Below are 17,549 nucleotides of genomic sequence, written 5' to 3'. Positions count from 1 at the left end.
TATAGTGGCCAAAAAGGACTTTCCTCAGAAGTGTTGAAAAACCAAACATGCATTACAGCACTTGTTTGATGGGCTTTAAATAAACTACAGCTGAAAATGAATACATTATAACAAAGATATGAACAGCCTTTAAGCCTCATTACCTAAAAATCTTCTCCTTTTATTGTATCACATTTTCTACCTCTATTCCCCATCAATTCCTAGTCCTCCATAGCAAGTTCAAAAGCCAAAGATAATCACCAAAGGAAAACAATCAGCCCAAAAATGTTTGTTGATTCATTGATTCCGAGATCAAAGCCACATACTAGAATGTTACATGATTTTCTACAGACAGATTGGTCTTGTTTGTTGAAGACATCACTGCTCACAACTTGCAAGTATTTTGTCTTCCTTTTTCTTTTGTTTTCATTTGTGTGTATGTATACTTCTGTCTCCCCCATCAGAAGATAAGCTCCATGGGCCGGGCGCAGTGGCTCACGCCTGTAATCACAGCACTTTGGGAGGCCGAGGCAGGCAGATCACGAGTTCAGAAGTTCAAGACCAGCCTGGTCAACATGGTGAAACCCCGTCTCTACTAAAGATACAAAAAATTAGCCGGGCTTGGTGGCACACCACCTGTAATCCCAGCTACTCGGGAGCCTGAGGCAGGAGAATCGCTTGAACCCAGGAGGCAGAGGTTGCAGTGGGCTGAGATTGTGCCATTGCACTCCAACCTGGGTGACAGGGTGAGACTCTGTCTCAAAAAAAAAAAAGTTCCATGAAGAGTGTCTTTTTTGCTCATGGTCTATCCCCAGAGCTCAACCTTGTAACTCATATTTAGCAACAACTAAATGAGTGAATAAAGTCTCTTAGCTTGCTAGTTATATATGCCTGGTCAACGTATTTAAAATTAATGAACATTTAAAATAGGCCGGGTGTGATGGCTCATGCCTGTAATCCCAGCACTTTGGGAGGCCAAGGCAGGTGGATCACTTCAGGTCAGGAGTTCGAGACCAACATGACCAACATGGTGAAACCCCTTCTCTACTAAAAATACACGCGGGGCATAGTGGTGCATACCTGTGGTCCCAGCTAATTTGGGAGGCTGAGGTAGGAGGATTGCTTAAGCCCAGGAGTTCAAGGCTGCAGTGAGCTGTGTTTGTGCCACTGCACTCCAGCCTAGGTGACCACAAAGTGAGACCCTGTCTCAAAAATAAAATAAGGCTGGGTGCAGTAGCTCACACCTCTAATCCTAGCACTTTGGGAGGTCAAGGCAGGTGGATCACCAGAGGTCAGGAGTTCCCAACCAGCCTGACCAACATGCTGAAACTTCATCTCTACTAAAAAAACGAAAATTAGCCAGGTGTGGTGTTGCACCTGTAGTCCCAGCTACTCGGGAGGCTGAGACAGGAGAATTGCTTGAACCCAGGAGGTGGAGGTTGCAGTGAGCCAAGATTGCGCCTGCACTCCAGCCTGGGCGACAGAGTGAGACTCTGTCTCAAAAATAAATAAAATAATAAATAATAAAATAAAATAGGCTAAAACTATAAATGCCAAGAAGAAATTTTAAAAATTCAACTCCAAAAACCCCACTGGTTATCCATACAAAGAAAAACAAAATATTTTTACTCCTTTCCACCCTCTGGTGGTTACACATTACAATCAAAGTTTGTCATTTTTGAAGCCCTGGATAGGATGGCCATTTATCAATCCCTTTAGAAGTTCTTTTTATCTTTTTTTTTTTTTTTTGCTCTGTTGCCTAGGCTGGAGTGCAGTGGTGTGATGTCAGCTCACTGCAACCTCCGCCTACTGGGCTCATGCCAATTCTCCTGCCTCAGCCTCCTGAGTAGCTGGGATTATAGGTGCCCACCACCATGTCTGGCTAATTTTTGTATTTTTAGTAAAGACAGGGTTTCGCCATGTTGGCCAGGCTGGTCCCAAACTCCTGACCTCAAGTGATCTGCCTGCCTCAGCCTCCCAAAGTGCTGGGATTACCAGCCTGAGCCACCTTGACTGCATTAAGAAATTCTACCAACACAAGATTTAACTAAAATGATGTTAGATTAAAAAAAATAAGAAGTCCTCTCCACTTCTTGAAAATTAATTTAATCATCATGGCAATATATTAATGAGAAGACATACATTTATAATTTCCTTACACCTCCACAGAATCATCTATACTGGTACTCTACCTGCCCAATCAAGTCCTGATTCTATAGTAACAGATGCCATAAACAAGGGTTGTTCTGCCTTCTCTTTTGTTTTCCTTGCTTGTTTACGTGTGTGTGTGTGTGTATGTGTGTGTGGTGCTGTTGTTGCTGCTACTGACAACATCTAAAATCTGTTCTCCTTCTGCTAAGTTTTATGTCTTTCACTAATTGCTTCTTCTTCAAAGTAAGACAACGGCAACCAAAAATGTTTTCTGTTCTTTGTTTCTTTCTCCATCTCAACATCACAGGCCTCAGCATAGGGGAAATAGTACTTGACTTGGAAATGCACTCCCCACGCCACCATTTCCACCAACAACCTCAAATCCTTTTTGAAAAGGTGTTAGATATCAATAAAGACATTTGGGCACACTGTGTTTTGTCCCTTTGCACGTTCCCCTTGTCTTAGGCATTTTTCTTCCTTTCTACCTCCAGTTGGCCTCAGTGGGAGCTGGTTCATTTCAATTCACCCCACTTTGTCACCAGCGGCTTTGGATTCAGCCATTCTCACCCAGAGCTAGACATCACAGAGCATCTACTGAGGGGCAATAACTGAAGCCACGGCCCAGGTCCTAACATACACAGGGGAAAGAACTGCTGTCCAGAATTATACCATGGGTTGGCATTCTCTGTAAATATTTAATCTTGAGATAATTAGGCCAGGCACAGTAGCTCATGCCTGTAATCCTAGCACTTTGGGAAGCCAAGGCGGACGGGTCACCTGATGTCAGGAGTTTGAGACCAGCCTGGCCAACATGGTGAAACCCTATCTCTACTAAAAATACAAAAATTAGCTGGGCATGGTGGTGAGTGCCTGTAATCCCAGCTACTTGGAGGCTGGAGAATTGCTTGAACCCAGGAGGCGGAAGTTGCAGTGAGCCAAGATGGTGCCACTGCACTCCGGCCCGGGCAACAGAGGGAGTCTCTGTCTCAAAAAAAAAAAAAAAAAAAATCTTGAGATAATTTAATTTTTAGTATCATCCCTGAAAACAGCTGATTCCAGTCAGGAACTGGGCTAAATAAATTGTGTCTGGTCTGGGCTCGGTGGCTTATGCCTGTAATGCCAGCAGTTTGGGAGGCCAAGGTGGGAGGATCGAGTGAGCCCAGGAGTTTGAGACCAGCCCGGGCAACATAGGGAGACCCTGTCTCTATTTTTTTTGTTTTTTTGAGACGGAGTCTTGCTCTGTCACCCAGGCTGGAGTGCAGTGGCATGATCTCAGCTCATTCCAACCTCTGCCTCCTGGGTTCAAGCCATTCTCCTGGCTCAGCCGCCCCAGTAGCCACCCCAATGTGTGCCACCATGCTCAGCTAATTTTTTTATTTTTAGTAGAGACAGGGTTTCATCATGTTGGCCAGGCTAGTCTCAAACCTCTGACCTCGTGATCCACCTGCCTCGGCCTCCCAAAGTGCTGGGATTACAGGCGTGAGCCACCGCGCCTGGCCGACCCTGTCTCTCTTTTAAAAAAGAAAAAAAAGAACAAAAACAGCTAAAGAATGAAAGAAAGAATGAACGAAAGAAAGAACACACAGAAGAAAGAAGAAAAAAAAGGAAGGGAGGGAGGGGGGGGGCAGAGGAGGGGAGGGAAGGGAGGGAAAAGAAAAAGAAAGGAAAGAAAGCGAACAAGAGAAAGAAAGAAGGAAGGAAGGGAGGGAGGGGGAGGGGAGGGGAAGGGAGGGAGGGAAAAGAAAAAAGGAAAGAAAGCGAACAAGAGAAAGAAGGAAGGGAGGGAGGGAGGGAGGAGGAGGGGAGGGGAAGGGAGGGAGGGAAAAGAAAAAAAAGGAAAGAAAGCGAACAAGAGAAAGACGGAAGGAAGGGAGGGAGGGAGGGGGAGGGGAGGGGAAGGGAGGGAGGAAAAAGAAAGGAAACAAAGCAAACAAGAGAAAGACAGAAAGAAGGAAGGGAGGAAGGGAGGAAGGGAGGGAGGGAAGGGAAAAGAAAAGAAAGAGAAGAGAACAAGAGAAAGACAGAAAGGAGGAAGGAAACAAGGGAGGGAGGGAGGGAAGGGGAAAAAGAAAGAGAAGAAGAAAAAGAAAATCAGTCCAAGTGCGGTAGCTCACGCCTGTAATGCCAGCACTTTGGGAGGCCAGGGTGGGTGGATCACCTGAGGTCAGGAGTTCGAGACCAGCCTGGCCAACATGGTGTAACCCTGTCTCTACTAAAAATACAAAACTTAGCTGGGCATGGTGGCGCATGCCTGTAATCCCAGCTACTCAGGAGGCTGAGGCAGGAGAATTGCTTGAACCCTAAGGTGGAGGTTGCAGTGAGCCAAGATCACGCCTTGCACTCCAGCGTGGACAAGAAGAGCGGAACTCTGTTTCCAAAAAATAAATAAATAAATAAATAAATAAATAAATAAAAGAAAAACAATTAAATCAGCCAGGCATGGTGGCACTTGCCTATAGCCCCAGCTACTTGGGAGGCTGAGGTGGAAGGATTGCTGGAGCTCCAGAGGTCGAGGCTGCAGTGAGCCGGGATCGCGTCACATCCTGGGCAACATTAATTACCTTCTTTTTTTTTTTCTGAGACTGAGTCTTGCTCTGTCACCCAGGCTGGAGTGCAGTGGCATCATCTCGGCTCACTGAAACCTCTGCCTCCCGGGTTCAAACGATTCTCCTGCCTCAGCCTCCCGAGTTGCTGGGATTACAGCACGCGCCACCAGGCCCGGCTAATTTTTTGTATTTTTGTAGAGACGGGGTTTCACCATGTTGGCCAGGCTGGTCTCGAACTCCTGACCTCGTGATCCGCCCCCCTCAGCCTCCCAAAGTCCTGGGATTACAGGCGTGAACCACCGCGCCAGGCCTAATTAACATTTTTTAAAAAAATCATCTCTGTAACGATAATGGAGACCGTTCGCGGGGGCGGGGGGGGGGAATTTCTGCAAAACCCCTGGGTCATTAGTTCTCCAAGATTTGGGGTTGGAGTGGAATCAGTGAAGAAACTGAATTCAGAAACTGCCCAAGGACCTTATTCCATAACATCTCCGGTCTTAGGAGATTTCTAAATTAGCCATATGGGGGACCCGGTGTTACCAGAGCCATCCAGAGACTTCCTCCACGAAGCATGGAGCGCTCCAGGCAGAGCCAAGGGCATCTACTGCCTCTTCAAGGGGAAGACGGACATGACCCTTAACAGCCTTGGTGCCTGCTCTACTACAGCATCCCTACCCTCTTTTTCGGTGTGTTTTCATCGAGTGCTGAGGCAGACGACGGCTTTCACAAGAATTCCTCCCTGACGGGCCCATCCCCCTGCCTCTTGCAGCCCAGCCATCTTCCCTCAGCCCTCAAGTCCCTCGAGACTTAGCCTCCCGCCCAAAGCGCTCCTCCTGCTCTGATTGGTTCTCCCGGGAGCCTTCGGCCAATGGGGATGACGTATGCCGGACGACGTAGGCCCGAGGACTCGGGAGGAGGAGGGGCGTAGGGCTCTGCGACGCGCAGCGCGCTAGGACGGTGGCACGAGGTGTGTGGCGCTGGCCGCGTGGCCTTACAACCCTCGCTATCACTACCACCCAGTGCATGTGGGTGCCGAGGCCCGCAGGGATACAAGGGCGCCAGGGGCTGCCTGCAAAGTCTATGCTGGCGGAGGTGGCCGTGACGGGAAGTCCTGACTTTGGGCCTCCCGGATCCCCACGGTCCATTCCCAGAAACCCTCGCGCCTAGGAGTCTTTCTTCAAAGGAGTTGGGCCAGGGCGCCAAAGCGTGCGGGCCACCCCGCTTTGCAGGGCTCTCCCTGAAGCCCTGCTTTCTCCGCCAACACCGATTCCCTTGCTTCTGGATAGGGAGGTGAAGCACTCAGCCGTTGGCCCACCTGCGCATCTTTGCTCAGCCTCCTGACTCAACGCTGAACATTGAGAGGAAGCAAGGCAGGCTGGACAGAGGACAAGCACAGAGAAGGCAACAGGAGCAAAGTCTACCGAAAAGCTATTTCAGGTTGGGTCTGGAGGCAAGGCCAGGCGCTCGTGGATTGAGAAGCTTCCCCAGGGCCCTTGCAACAGCTGCCATCCTCCATCCACATCTCTCTCACTGGGATGGGAATTTTTTTTTTTTTTTTTTTTTTTTTTTTGAGACGGAGTCTCGCTCTGTCGCCCAGGCTGGAGTGCAGTGGCTCTATCTACAACCTCTGCCTCCCAGGTTCAAGCGATTCTCCCACCTCAGTCTCCCGAGTAGCTGGGATTACAGGCGCCTGCCACCACGCCCGGCTAATTTTCGTATTTTTGTAGAGACGGGGAGTCACCATGTTGGCCAGGCTGGTCTCAAACTCCTAACCTCAGGTGATCCACTCGCCTCGGCCTCCCAAAGTGCTGGGATTACAGGCGTGAGCCACCCCGCCCAGCCAAGCCTGCCTTCTCTTAATTTACCTTTTCATTCTTCTTTCCTGATAGTTTTGACGTGAACTGTTCGGACCCTCAGTGCTACCTGATAGAAAACTGCATTCCAGGAAAGGAACACAGCTGTGCAGTGAGTTGGGGGGTTTCGGAGCTAAAAAGCTGGACATAAGCCTGAAGTCAGAATACTCAGTTTGTTTTGGGAGGGGTAAAATGCTTTACTATCCTTGCTGCATTGTTAGCCTGGTAATTAACTATACAAACGTAAAGGCCAAATTCTTTGCCTACTACCAGGGTCAGTCAGGCTCGCTTTGGTCAAGTACACCCAGCCAAGGGTGGCAACGTCCTTGGTTCTGTGAGAGACCTTCCCGCAGAGTCAGAGGCTTCTCTTCTTTATTGTGCACCCTCTGCTGGTTAGTGTGATACAGTGAGCTCAGAGAAAAGGCGCATACGACTTACTAGAGATAATTTTATACCCAGTAATGTTTCCTTAAAAGTGTTAAATTGAAGATTATACCTATGGAGCTGGGATGTGGTGCTCAGGAAGAATATAAGTAGTCAGCATTGTAGCAGTTGAGTCTCAGTGGTAATGGAAATGAGGAAGGTTGAAGGATAATAATAGTTACCATTTGGGGCTTGGTAGTTATTTTGTGCCAGGCACTCACTGTGCTAAGCAACTTTACCTTCACTGACTCATTTAATCTTTAAAACAACCCTACAAGGTAAGTACTATTATTCTATTTCATGGATAGGAAAGTGAGACTCAGAGAAGTTAGGTCACCTGTGTGAGATTATACAGCCAGGCTAATAAATAGAGCCAAGACCCAAACCTAGGCTTATCTCTGAGCTCCCACATGTAACCACTATGATAATTTTCTTTCTTGAGATATCCTTGGCACAATTTCTGGGCTGATGTTTCCTCAACTCATACTATTATCTCTCACTTTCAAAATTCCCCTGCCATTTCAAAGACAAAAAACAAATTAGATGTAACCATGCCTCTGAAATGTATTATCTCACCTACAGGAGTCTGATCTGTGAAAACCTAGAAGGTTTGTTAAGACTCTTGCCAACATGTGCTCTCCTGCCAGTCCCAAAATCCTATACAGGAACCCCCGGTTCCTCAGGTTAGCTTTTCTGCAGCTTCATCACCAGCAGCAGAGTGATGTGTTCTGTGATGTCCTTCTGCAGGCAGAAGGTAAGAGAGTGGTCGGAATTCAACTGAAAACTCACCATAGAATAAGATAAAATGAGTTCAGGGCCAGAGGGTAAAGGACAAAATCAGCAAAATATTACTGCCTATGACCACTGTAAACTATTTGGTAAAGGGCTGTTTGTTTCTAGGACAATTACTACTGTTTTCAAGAGTGAAATTGTGACTTTGCTTCTTTCTCTTAAATAATGAATCTAATTGTAAAGTTTTATAAGCAGATACATTCTATATAACATGGATAATATTCCAATGGGATGGTTGTGAAGATTAAGAGTTAATGTGGGTAAGCACTTAGAATAGTGCTTTTAATATACTAACCACAATATGTGTTAGATGATACTATTATGTTTTCCTTTTTTTGAGAGTCTCACTCTCTTGCCCAGGCAGGAGTGTGGTGGCACAATCACAGCTACCTGCAACCTCCACCTCCTGGGTTCAAGTGATTCTCATGCCTTAGCCTTCTCAAGTAGCTGAGATTACAGGCATGCGCCACTACGCCCAGCTAATTTTTGTATTTTTAGTAGAGATGAGGTTTTGCCATGATGGCCAGGCTGGTCTCAAACTCCTGGCCTCAAGTGATCCACCCGCCTCGGCTTGCCAAAGTGCTGGGATTATAGGCGTGAGCCACCACGTCCGACCCTTTTCCCATTTTCTTTTTTGTTGTTGTTGTTTTGTTTTTGAGACAGAGTCTCACTCTGTCTCCCAGGCTGGAGTGCAATGGCACGGTCTCAGCTCACTGCAACCTCCACCTCCCACGTTCAAGCGATTCTGCCGCCTCAGCCTCCCGAGTAGCTGGGACTACAGGTGCGTGCCACCACACCCGGAAAATTTTTTGTATTTTTAGTAGAGATGGGGTTTCACTATGTTGGCCAGACTGGTCTTGAACTCCTGACCTCATGATTCACCTGCCTCAGCCTCCCAAAGTGCTGGGATTACAGGCGTGAGCCATGTTGCCCGGCCTGCTTAATTTCTTTAATATTCAAATTGATGACTTTTGTTGTTTGTTGCTAGAACTAAAAATGTATAGGTTATTTCCACCCCTTCACTTCACACTGGAAATGTTAATTCAGCATAAAGTAGACCCTGATATATAATGTACAAGGCCCAAGATTAGGAGTCAGAGTTACTAAGTAGATCCTGATATATAAAGGCCCAAGAAATGGGCAGGTAACTTCATCTCTCTGGGGCTCAATGTCTTCATTTATAAAAAATAATTATGATAACCAATATTGTATACCACTCTACAGTTTGTGGATTACATACAGTATAGTGTCTCATTTGATTTTTTTTTTTTTTTTTTTGAGATTCTTGCGCTGTCGCCCAGGCTGAAGTGCAATTGCGTGGTCTCAGCTCACTGCTGTCTCCGCCTTCTTCTGGGTTCAAGCGATTCTCCTCCCTCAGTCTCCTGAGTAGCTGGGATTACAGGGATATGCCACCACACCCGGCTAATTTTTGTATTTTTTAGTAGAGACCGGGTTTCACCATGTTGGCCAGGCTGGTCTTGAACTCCTGACCTCAGGTGATCCACCTGCCTTGGCCTCTCAAAGTGCTGGGATTACAGGTGTGAGCCACAGCACCCGGCCATGTCTCATCTGATTCTAACAGTCTTGTAAGAGAAGCCTTAGCTATATGGTTCCAATTCTACATATGAATGAGTTGAGGACTACAGTTAAGTGATTTGCCTGCTGCTTCTCTTAGTAAGTGCAGAGTTGAGATTGACTATTTAATTCCAAATAAAGAAAAAAGTATCAGTTGCCTGTTGTATGCTAAACACTGCTACCGTGGTCATACAAAAGTTCCTCTTCTTAAGGAAATCTTATAAGGGGAAGACATTCAAAAATCCAGTGCATTCAAGTAACTGTGCAATATATTAAAAATATAATTGGGTAAGTCATAGGCAGACTTAGGAGGATAAAAAAGGAACATCCTTCACAGACTTGAGGAGACTGGGAGACAAGGGTTAGGGAACTTTTCTTGGAATAACCCCTTAGGTGAGATCTGAAAGACAAACAAGTGGGAGGAAGCAGGGATTTTTCCTGGCAGACAGCAGCACGTATACAGGTTCAGAGATGTGACCACGGGTTTGTTCGTTATTATTAGAGCAGACTATAAAACATGTATTGACCAGAGAGGAAAAGAGAAATTAGTAAACATGTGAGGTCTGAAGTGTCATACAAAGGAAGTAGGTATCTCAGGACACTGGGAAACATACTGAACAGTTTTATGCAGGAGGTTATAATCTAATACCTGCTTTAGAAACAACATTCAGCTTGTTGTTTAGAAACAACATTCAGCCATTATTGGTTACTGAGCCTAGATAGGCAGCTGTTTCATAATCCAGGAGAGAGGGGATGATGATGACCTGAATTAAGGCATTGAGAAGATAAAAATATGAGCTATTAAAGAGAGTTTACAAAAGTTGCTGAAGTGGTTAAGGGCATAGACTCTGTAGCCAGACTTTCTGGCTCAAATTCTTTTTTTTTTTTTCTTTTTTTTCTTTTTAGAGACAAGGTCTCACTGTTTTGCCCAGGTTAGTCTCAAACTCTTGTGCTCAAGTGATCCTCCCGCCTCAGTCTCCCAAAGTGCTAGGATTACAGGTTTGAGCCACTGTGCCCGGCCTTGAATTCAAATCTTGTCCCTGCTACTTTGCAGTTGTAAGCATGTTACTTAACTATGCCTCAGTTTACTCATTTATAATAACAGTAGCTACTTTACAGAGTTACAGTGAAGATTAAATAAATTAATATTGGTAAAACACTTAGAACAATGCCTGATGGCACATAATGACTCAACAAATATTAGCTTTAAAAAAACCTGATATTTAATTAGAGGCTGGGCACAGTTGCTCATGCCTATAATCTCAGCACTTTGGGATGCCAAGGAAGGAGGATCACTTGAGGCAAGGAGTTCAAGACCAGCCTAGGCAATGTACTGAGACCTTGTCTCTAAAAAATAAAAACAGCCGGGTGCAGTTGCAATCCCAGCACTTTGGGAGGCCAAGGCAGACAGATTGTTTTAGCCCAGGAGTTTGAGACCAGCCTAGGCAATATGGTAAAACCCTGTTTCTATTAAAAAATACAATTAGCTGGCTGAGGTGGTATATGCTTGTAGTCCCAGCTACTCAAGAGGCTGAGGTAAGATAATCACCAGAGCCCGGGAGGTTGAGGTTGCAGTGAGCTATGATTGTGTCACTGTGCTCCAGCCTGGTTGGCAGAGCAAGACCCTGTCTCAAAAAACAAAACAACCCTGGCCAGGCGTGGTGGCTCATGCCTGTAATCCCAGCACTTTTGGAGGCCGAGGCGGGTGGATCACCTGAGGTCAGGAGTTCAAGATCAGCCTGGCCAACATGGTGAAACCCTGTCTCTACTAAAAATACAAAAATTAGCCAGGCGCGGTGGCAGGCACCTGGGAGGCTGAGGCAGGAGAATCACTTGAACCCAGGAGGCGGAGGTTGCAGTAAGCCAAGATCGCACCATTGCACTCCAGCCTGGGCCACAGAGTGAGACTCCGCCTCAAAAAACAAAAACAAAGACAAAAAACCCTGATACTTAATTAGATGTGATGGGTAAAGGAGGGAAAATTAAAAATGACTTCTGGTTTTCAAGCTCAGGCAACTGGGTGAATATGATGCCTTACTTTGAAGTAGAAAATGAGAGAGGTTTTTTGGGGTGGGGAATAAGTTCATTTTCTGGAAAAGTTGCATTGAAGGTGCTTGTGCGGCATATATGTAGACATGCCAGCTGTGGTATGTTTACTCCCTCAGGAAAGAGATCTAGGCAGAGGTATGGATCTGGGAATCATCAGCAAGCCTTTTGTAATTAAAGCCATGGAAGAAACAAAGTGAGATTGCCTGGGAAGTACCCATTAAATGAGGTGGCTCAGAACAGACCACTGACTAGTAGGCAGTGGGTAGAGCACAGCAGATCATCCACCTCCATAGCTCTTTCTGTTAGACCACAAGTTGCTTCTATAAAAGTTTTTGAACTCTTGTGTGAGTCAATAAAATTAAATTCAGCAAGAATGATGATCCTTTATTTTGTGTCAGGCACTGAATATATCTCAGTGAGAAAGACAGACGTGGTCCTTGTCCTCACAGTTACAGCCTAGTGAAGGAGATGGATAATTACAATACAGATAGCTAAGTGCCATGATAGCTACAGAGTACCTCTGCCCAGGAACACCTAACTCAGACTTGTGGTGGGGTGGAGGAAGGCTTTTTTTTTTTTTTTTTTTGGAGACAACGTATAACTGTGTTCCCCAGGCTAGCCTCAAAGCCCTGGACTCAAGCAATTCTCCTGCTTCAGCCTACCTAGCAGTTGGGATTTCAAGCATGTGGCACTGCACTCAGCCCCAGGAGGCTTTCTGAAGGAAGTGATGACAAAGGTAGATTTTGAGAATAAAGAAACAAGGTAGCGGGCTGGACACAGTGGCTCACGCCTGTAATCTCAGCACTCTGGGAGGCTGAGGCGGGTGGATCACCTGAGGTCAGGAGACCCGCCTGACCAACAAGGTGAAACCCCATCTCTACTAAAAATACAAAAATTAGCCGGGCGTGGCAGCATGCGCCTATAATCCCAGCTACTTGGGAGGCTAAGACAGGAGAATTGCTTGAACCCGGGAGGCAGAGGTTGCAGTGAGCTGAGATTGCACCACTGCACTCCAGCCTGGGCAACCAAGCGAGACTGTCTCAAAAAAAAAAAAAAAATAGCTAGGCAAAAAGTAATGGCAGAAGGTTCCAGGCAGGCAGAAGAATAATTTTTTTCTTTTACTTGAAGTCCCATGGAAGGAAAATAAAAGAAGGGGCAGTACATTTGGGTAGTAATGTCTATGCTTAGCCCATGAACATGCCAGTCTACCTGATAACAAAAGTATTTGGGTTTCCCTTCAGGTGAGGCAGTTCCAGCTCACTGCTGCATCCTGTCAGCTTGTAGCCCCTTCTTCACAGAGCGCCTGGAGCGGGAGAGGCCAGCTCAGGGTGGGAAGGTGGTGCTAGAGCTGGGTGGCCTGAAGATCAGCACACTTAGGAAGCTGGTGGACTTCTTGTATACCTCAGAAATGGAAGTATCTCAAGAAGAAGCCCAGGATGTGCTATCTGCTGCCCGTCAGCTCCGTGTGTCGGAGCTGGAATCCCTTCAGCTTGAGGGTGGAAAGTTGGTGAAGGCCCCACAGGGCCGAAGGCTGAACCGAGAGTGCTTACAACCAACAAGTGCTGCACCAATCTCTGCCAGAGTGGTGACACCCAGCCACCACCCTCACACCCCACTGCCCACTACTCAAGCTCCTTGTCCTCTTGGGGCAATAAGATTGAAGTCCTTGGGGAAGGAAGAGGGGCCCCAGGAGAACAACCGACAGAATGCAGACAATTTGTCTGGCACTCTTCTGCTCAAGAGGAAGGCCAGAGCCTGCCCAACTCCACAAGAAAAAAACTCTTCACCATCAAGCCATAGTCAAGAGCCTAGAGAGAACAAGAATGACACTGCCCTTGATCCTACAGTGCTCTCCCCACCCAGCTTGTACCCCTCTGTGGACAAACACCTGTTGCCCAGAAAGATCAGGCTCAGTCGCTCAAAGCCGTCTCCTGATATCTGTACATCAAAGCCTTCCAGCATTTTAAGTGGATCTAGCTCAGTGCCTGCAACCCCTGGCCGGCGTCTTTGGCGGCAGAGGAGTGTAAATAAAGAAGCACCAGAGGACAAGCCAAAACCAGGCAGAGCTAGTCCTCTGCAGAGCACCCCAAACCCATCTGGTCTGGGAAAGACAGGTGGGAGCAGGAAGCGGAGCCCTGAAGTCAGGGCACCTAACTCAGACTCTGCAGAGGAGGGGCAGGTTGGGAGAGTTAAACTTAGGAAGATTGTCAATGGGACTTGCTGGGAAGTGGTACAAGAGACTCCTCTCAAAAACACTCAAGATAGCCCCCAGATCCCAGATCCCGGAGGAGACTTCCAAGAGCCTTCAGGAACTCAGCCATTCTCCGGTAATGAGCAGGAAATGTCACCTACTAGAACAGAACTGTGTCAGGACTCCCCCATGTGCACTAAGCTACAAGACATTCTGGTCTCTGCTAGCCACTCCCCAGACCACCCAGTGGTGAAGTCAGAGTTTGAGTCCAGTCCAGAACTGGTAGAGAAGGAACCTATGTTGGCTATTGACTGCAGAGAACCCTATGCATTTGACACAGCTCTGCTGGAGCAGCCCTGTGAGGCTGAGGAGTACCGAATCACAAGTGCTGCTGCCACCAGTGAGCTGGAGGAGATCCTGGACTTCATGCTCTGTGGCTCAGACATTGAACCACCTATAGGGTCTCTGGAGAGTCCAGGGGCTGAGGGCTGCAGAACGCCTACCTACCATCTGACAGAAACAGGAAAGAACTGGATTGAAGGGGAAGAATGGTGTCTACCAGACATGGAACTCTGGCCCAGGGAGCTCACAGAATTGGAAAAGGAACCTGCTGGTGAGAACAGAGAGCCAACTGAGCTCCTTAGCCCCCTTGTCATGCCCTCTGAGGTGAGTGAAGTGCTTTCAGTAGGAGGCCGTTGGACACCAGACCTTGAAATTACCAGCTCCCAGCCACTGGATGGTCAGGAAGACAAACTTCTCCATGTCAGCTCCCTTGATACTCCCCAGAGGTCTTATGGGGAACTCTCACCTCCCTGCTCAAACTGGGTGGAGACTGGGCTGGAAGTCTCCTTGACTACAGATGAGTTATTATACCCTTCTCCCAAGGCAGGCAAGGAGGTATCTGGTCACTCTGAACTACTAGGCTCACTTCCTGCCAGCTCTGAAGAGGAAGAGATTGATGTGGTGGACTGGACAGCAGAGGGGAGGCTGGTACCCACTACTGTTCCCTCCGTGTGGCCTGACCCTTCCTCAGAGTCAGAAACAGAGGTAGATATACTAACATAGTGGAGGGAGGAGGGCAGGTTAGGGGCCTTGGGAGGGTGGGAAATGTTAGCTAGCAAAAGGCTTACTGGCAGAGAAGCTGGCACGTGCCCTCAGCACAAGAGGCAGGTGTACCCTGGCTCTTTGTAGGTCCCTTCCTCCCTTCCCTAAGCCTCAGAAGCCAGGCAGAAGCCAAGGGTACCATAGATAGAAAATTATGAACTTGTACCATCTTATTTGTAATCTATTTTCCGGTTAGTGACAACTGAAACAAACTGTGTGCTCCCCAATTCTGGTGGGTCATAGGTAACAGCCAAGGCCAGATCTCTCAGGTCATAAGGCATCCAGTCACTGGTAATTTAGGAAAAGCTGAGAAAGAACACCCTCCTCTGTGGTGGGGTATTGTTTAAGAAAATGTTCCAGAGGAAGGTGTGAAGCAGTGTTGGGTGGAATACTAAGTGGGTGGGAGTGATGGATGCTGTCCAGCACCCAACGTGGGGCTTATTCACTGCCAGTATTAGGAAGTCTAGCTAAAACCTCTGCAGGGGCCAAGAAGATGTACTTCCATCATTACTTCCAAAAAGTAAGTTGAAAAAGATACAGTTGCTTTTTTAAAAAATAAATTATTTACTTTGCTCCCATAATTTTTACAAGTATTTCTCATGTTTTACCAGAGATCGTAAAAGTTGCAGGTCAGGCCAGGTGTGGTGGCTCATCATGCCTGTAACCCCAGCACTTTGGGAGGTCAAGGCAGGCATATCACTTGAGGTCAGGAGTTTGAGACAAGCCTGGCCAACATGGTGAAACCCCGCCTTTACTAAAAATAAAAATAAAAAAATTAGCCAGGCGTGGTGGTGTGCACCTGTGATCCCAGCTACTCAGGAGACTGAGGCAGGAGTATCGCTTGAACCTGGGAGACAATGGTTGCAGTGAGCCGAGATAGCACCACTATACTCCAGCGTGGGTGACAAAGTGAGACTCTGGCTCTTAAAAAAAATTTTTTTTTTAAAAGTTCCAGGTCACATGGCTATCTTGGGCTATGAAAACACAAGGACTACCAACTCCACAAGGCTGGCTTTGTCCATCCCTTAAGATTAAGTTTTACTCTATTACTCAAATACTTTATTTCAACTTTTATTAAACCAAATCCAGTAACTTTTACAATGCCTTACTAGAGGGTTGCCTCATAACTGAACCTTCATTTCTGGCAGGGAAGAAACCATGGCTTCAGGATCATGACTGAAGTTTGGCCATGTTCCATCATTAATGTTCCAACATCACCAGGGACACAAAGCTGCAAAAATGAGAAGGGAAATAAGGTTAGAGAAAGGATCCGGGCAATCATAAGGACTGAGGAAGACATGTTCCCCAACCCTTGAACTCACAAACCCTGAAGCTCAAGGATTGCATCCTTCCTCCAAATCTCACTCAACATAATAAGTGCAGAACAACATGCCAAAGCACTGTATGAAGCACTAGGGACAAAGACAAGGTCAAAATCCTTGTAACCAAATTTAATGGTATTGTAGTGCAGTGTTAACACGGGACAGTAACAGAACACCCAAGAACCAAACAGAAGAGGGTAGGGATAAGCATAAATGAAGTAACATGAAATAAACTTCCAAATGGAAAACTTGTCCATACCCCCAGGGCAACAGTCAACTACAGTCTCCCAAAGGACATAAATTCCACTTATGGCACACTAGACAGAAAACAATATTGTGTCTTTTTTTTGTTTTTTGTTTTCAAATAGGGTCTCCCTGTGTTGGCCATCCACTCCTGCCTCGACCTCCCAGAGTGCTGGGATTGCAGGCGTGAGCTACCCACGCCAGGTGGGTACTTGTAGCCACACCAAGATCAATACCTTCTCTTCCTCAACAGCGGTCGCGCCCCCCACTTCCCATTTCAAACCTCAGCATGAGGGCTTCTACCCAAATCTCCCTACGACAGGTACTTCTTCAACTCTTCCACCACCTCTTGAGGCTCAGGGAATTTGAGTTTGCGTGGGGGCCCCTTCTTAATCCCAGTCCAGAGCTCCGCACCTGAAAGGCCAGAATGAAGCGAAGTTACAATACTTCGGAACCCACGAGCACGTCTCTGAAGTCATGACACTGCCGTGGTTTCTAAGAATAGCGCTTCCTGTCTTCGGAACCCACGTCCCTTTCCCCCACGTCCCTCTCCCCCACATCCAGGTCCCCACTCACTGCTGCCGTCCGGGCGCAGCAGCGTCACCTCGAAGCTGCCCCTCCGGGGCTTCGTCGGGTTCACCTTTACTGGAAGCTCTGGGGCCTCCAGGCGCAGCGCCTGGCTCAGGGCCGCGGCGTTGCGCCCATAGACGCGTCAGCTAGTGCTAGGGAGAGACGGAGAGGTTAGAAACCGGGGCCCCTGGCCCCGCGGCGCCACTGTTCCCTCTCTCCCGTTACTCTCCAGGCCCCTCACCAATGCTCGATAACAACGGTCGCCTCCTCCATTCCCTCCCCGCCGTTCGCCAGCTTCTCTCGCTTCTCGGCTACGGCGACCACCGCGGCCTCAGCCTTACGCTTCCTCCCGCGGGGAGACATGGCGCCTAGAGCCCGGCCGAGAATGCAGCGGGACTGGTGGGTGGGGGGCGGAGACGCGACCACTGAGCGGAAACTGGGCAACGAAGAGCGCAGCCCGGAAGCTCTGCTCCTACAGCGGAAACCTCTCTCAAAGGAAGGGAAAGCTTGGCCCGCAGCACCCACGTGGCCTGGAGGCGGACCTTGGGGCACAACCACTTTGCAAGCAGGGAGCGGGAAGGTGCGGGAAGCGCCTGACGGAACCCCCCATCGCTTCGGGTGGAGGGGACGGGACGCTGGGATGGTGAACACAGCAGGAAGGGGCGGAGACTAGGTCCGACTGCTAGCCTCGCTTCGCGCAATCTTTTCTGTACCTTTGCATGGCGCTAAATGTTGTGTGCCACCATCTGCC

At 47.8% G+C, this 17,549-nt stretch overlaps 3 protein-coding genes across 11 annotated transcripts in view; 1 reads left to right on the top strand and 2 right to left on the bottom strand.

Annotated features, from left to right (window-relative positions):
- The window catches only part of CTNND1 (catenin delta 1), a 65,325-nt gene extending 59,833 nt beyond the window's left edge, over positions 1–5,492 (bottom strand). For 2 of the 7 annotated variants that reach the window (XM_055094352.2, XM_055094354.2), the window contains exon 1: positions 5,352–5,464. The gene's annotated coding sequence lies outside the window, so the exon portion shown is untranslated. Of the gene's footprint in view, positions 1–5,351 lie in introns of all 7 variants that reach the window. The other 5 variants (XM_055094337.2, XM_055094344.2, XM_055094348.2 and 2 more) reach the window with 5 other exon arrangements.
- Positions 5,493–5,579: 87 nt separating this feature from the next.
- On the top strand, positions 5,580–15,350 carry BTBD18 (BTB domain containing 18). 2 transcript variants are annotated; one of them, XM_034932659.3, is made up of 5 exons: positions 5,580–5,643; positions 5,963–6,113; positions 6,566–6,641; positions 7,535–7,706; positions 12,610–15,350. In XM_034932659.3, the coding sequence occupies exons 4-5, from the start codon at positions 7,583–7,585 to the stop codon at positions 14,622–14,624; spliced, it is 2,139 nt and encodes a 712-aa protein (XP_034788550.1). In that variant the 5' UTR covers positions 5,580–5,643; positions 5,963–6,113; positions 6,566–6,641; positions 7,535–7,582; the 3' UTR covers positions 14,625–15,350. The 2 variants fall into 2 exon arrangements, with proteins under 2 accessions (XP_034788550.1, XP_063464252.1); XM_063608182.1 differs by having other exon boundaries at positions 5,610–7,706.
- Positions 15,351–15,718: 368 nt separating this feature from the next.
- On the bottom strand, positions 15,719–17,447 carry SELENOH (selenoprotein H). Of its 2 annotated transcripts, none has more exons than XM_008951827.6 (4): positions 17,040–17,447; positions 16,805–16,950; positions 16,512–16,642; positions 15,719–15,894 (listed from the first exon to the last, which is right to left on the bottom strand). In XM_008951827.6, the coding sequence occupies exons 1-3, from the start codon at positions 17,159–17,161 to the stop codon at positions 16,542–16,544; spliced, it is 369 nt and encodes a 122-aa protein (XP_008950075.2). In that variant the 5' UTR covers positions 17,162–17,447; the 3' UTR covers positions 15,719–15,894; positions 16,512–16,541. The 2 variants fall into 2 exon arrangements, with proteins under 2 accessions (XP_008950075.2, XP_034788549.1); XM_034932658.3 differs by having other exon boundaries at positions 16,532–16,642; positions 17,040–17,407.
- Positions 17,448–17,549: the final 102 nt, after the last annotated feature.

The sequence above is a fragment of the Pan paniscus genome, chromosome 9 (genome assembly GCF_029289425.2).
Source record: "Pan paniscus chromosome 9, NHGRI_mPanPan1-v2.0_pri, whole genome shotgun sequence".
Lineage (NCBI taxonomy): Eukaryota > Metazoa > Chordata > Mammalia > Primates > Hominidae > Pan > Pan paniscus.
The sequence above is the reverse complement of the archived record's forward strand: the minus strand, read 5'-3'. Positions and strand labels throughout refer to the sequence as shown.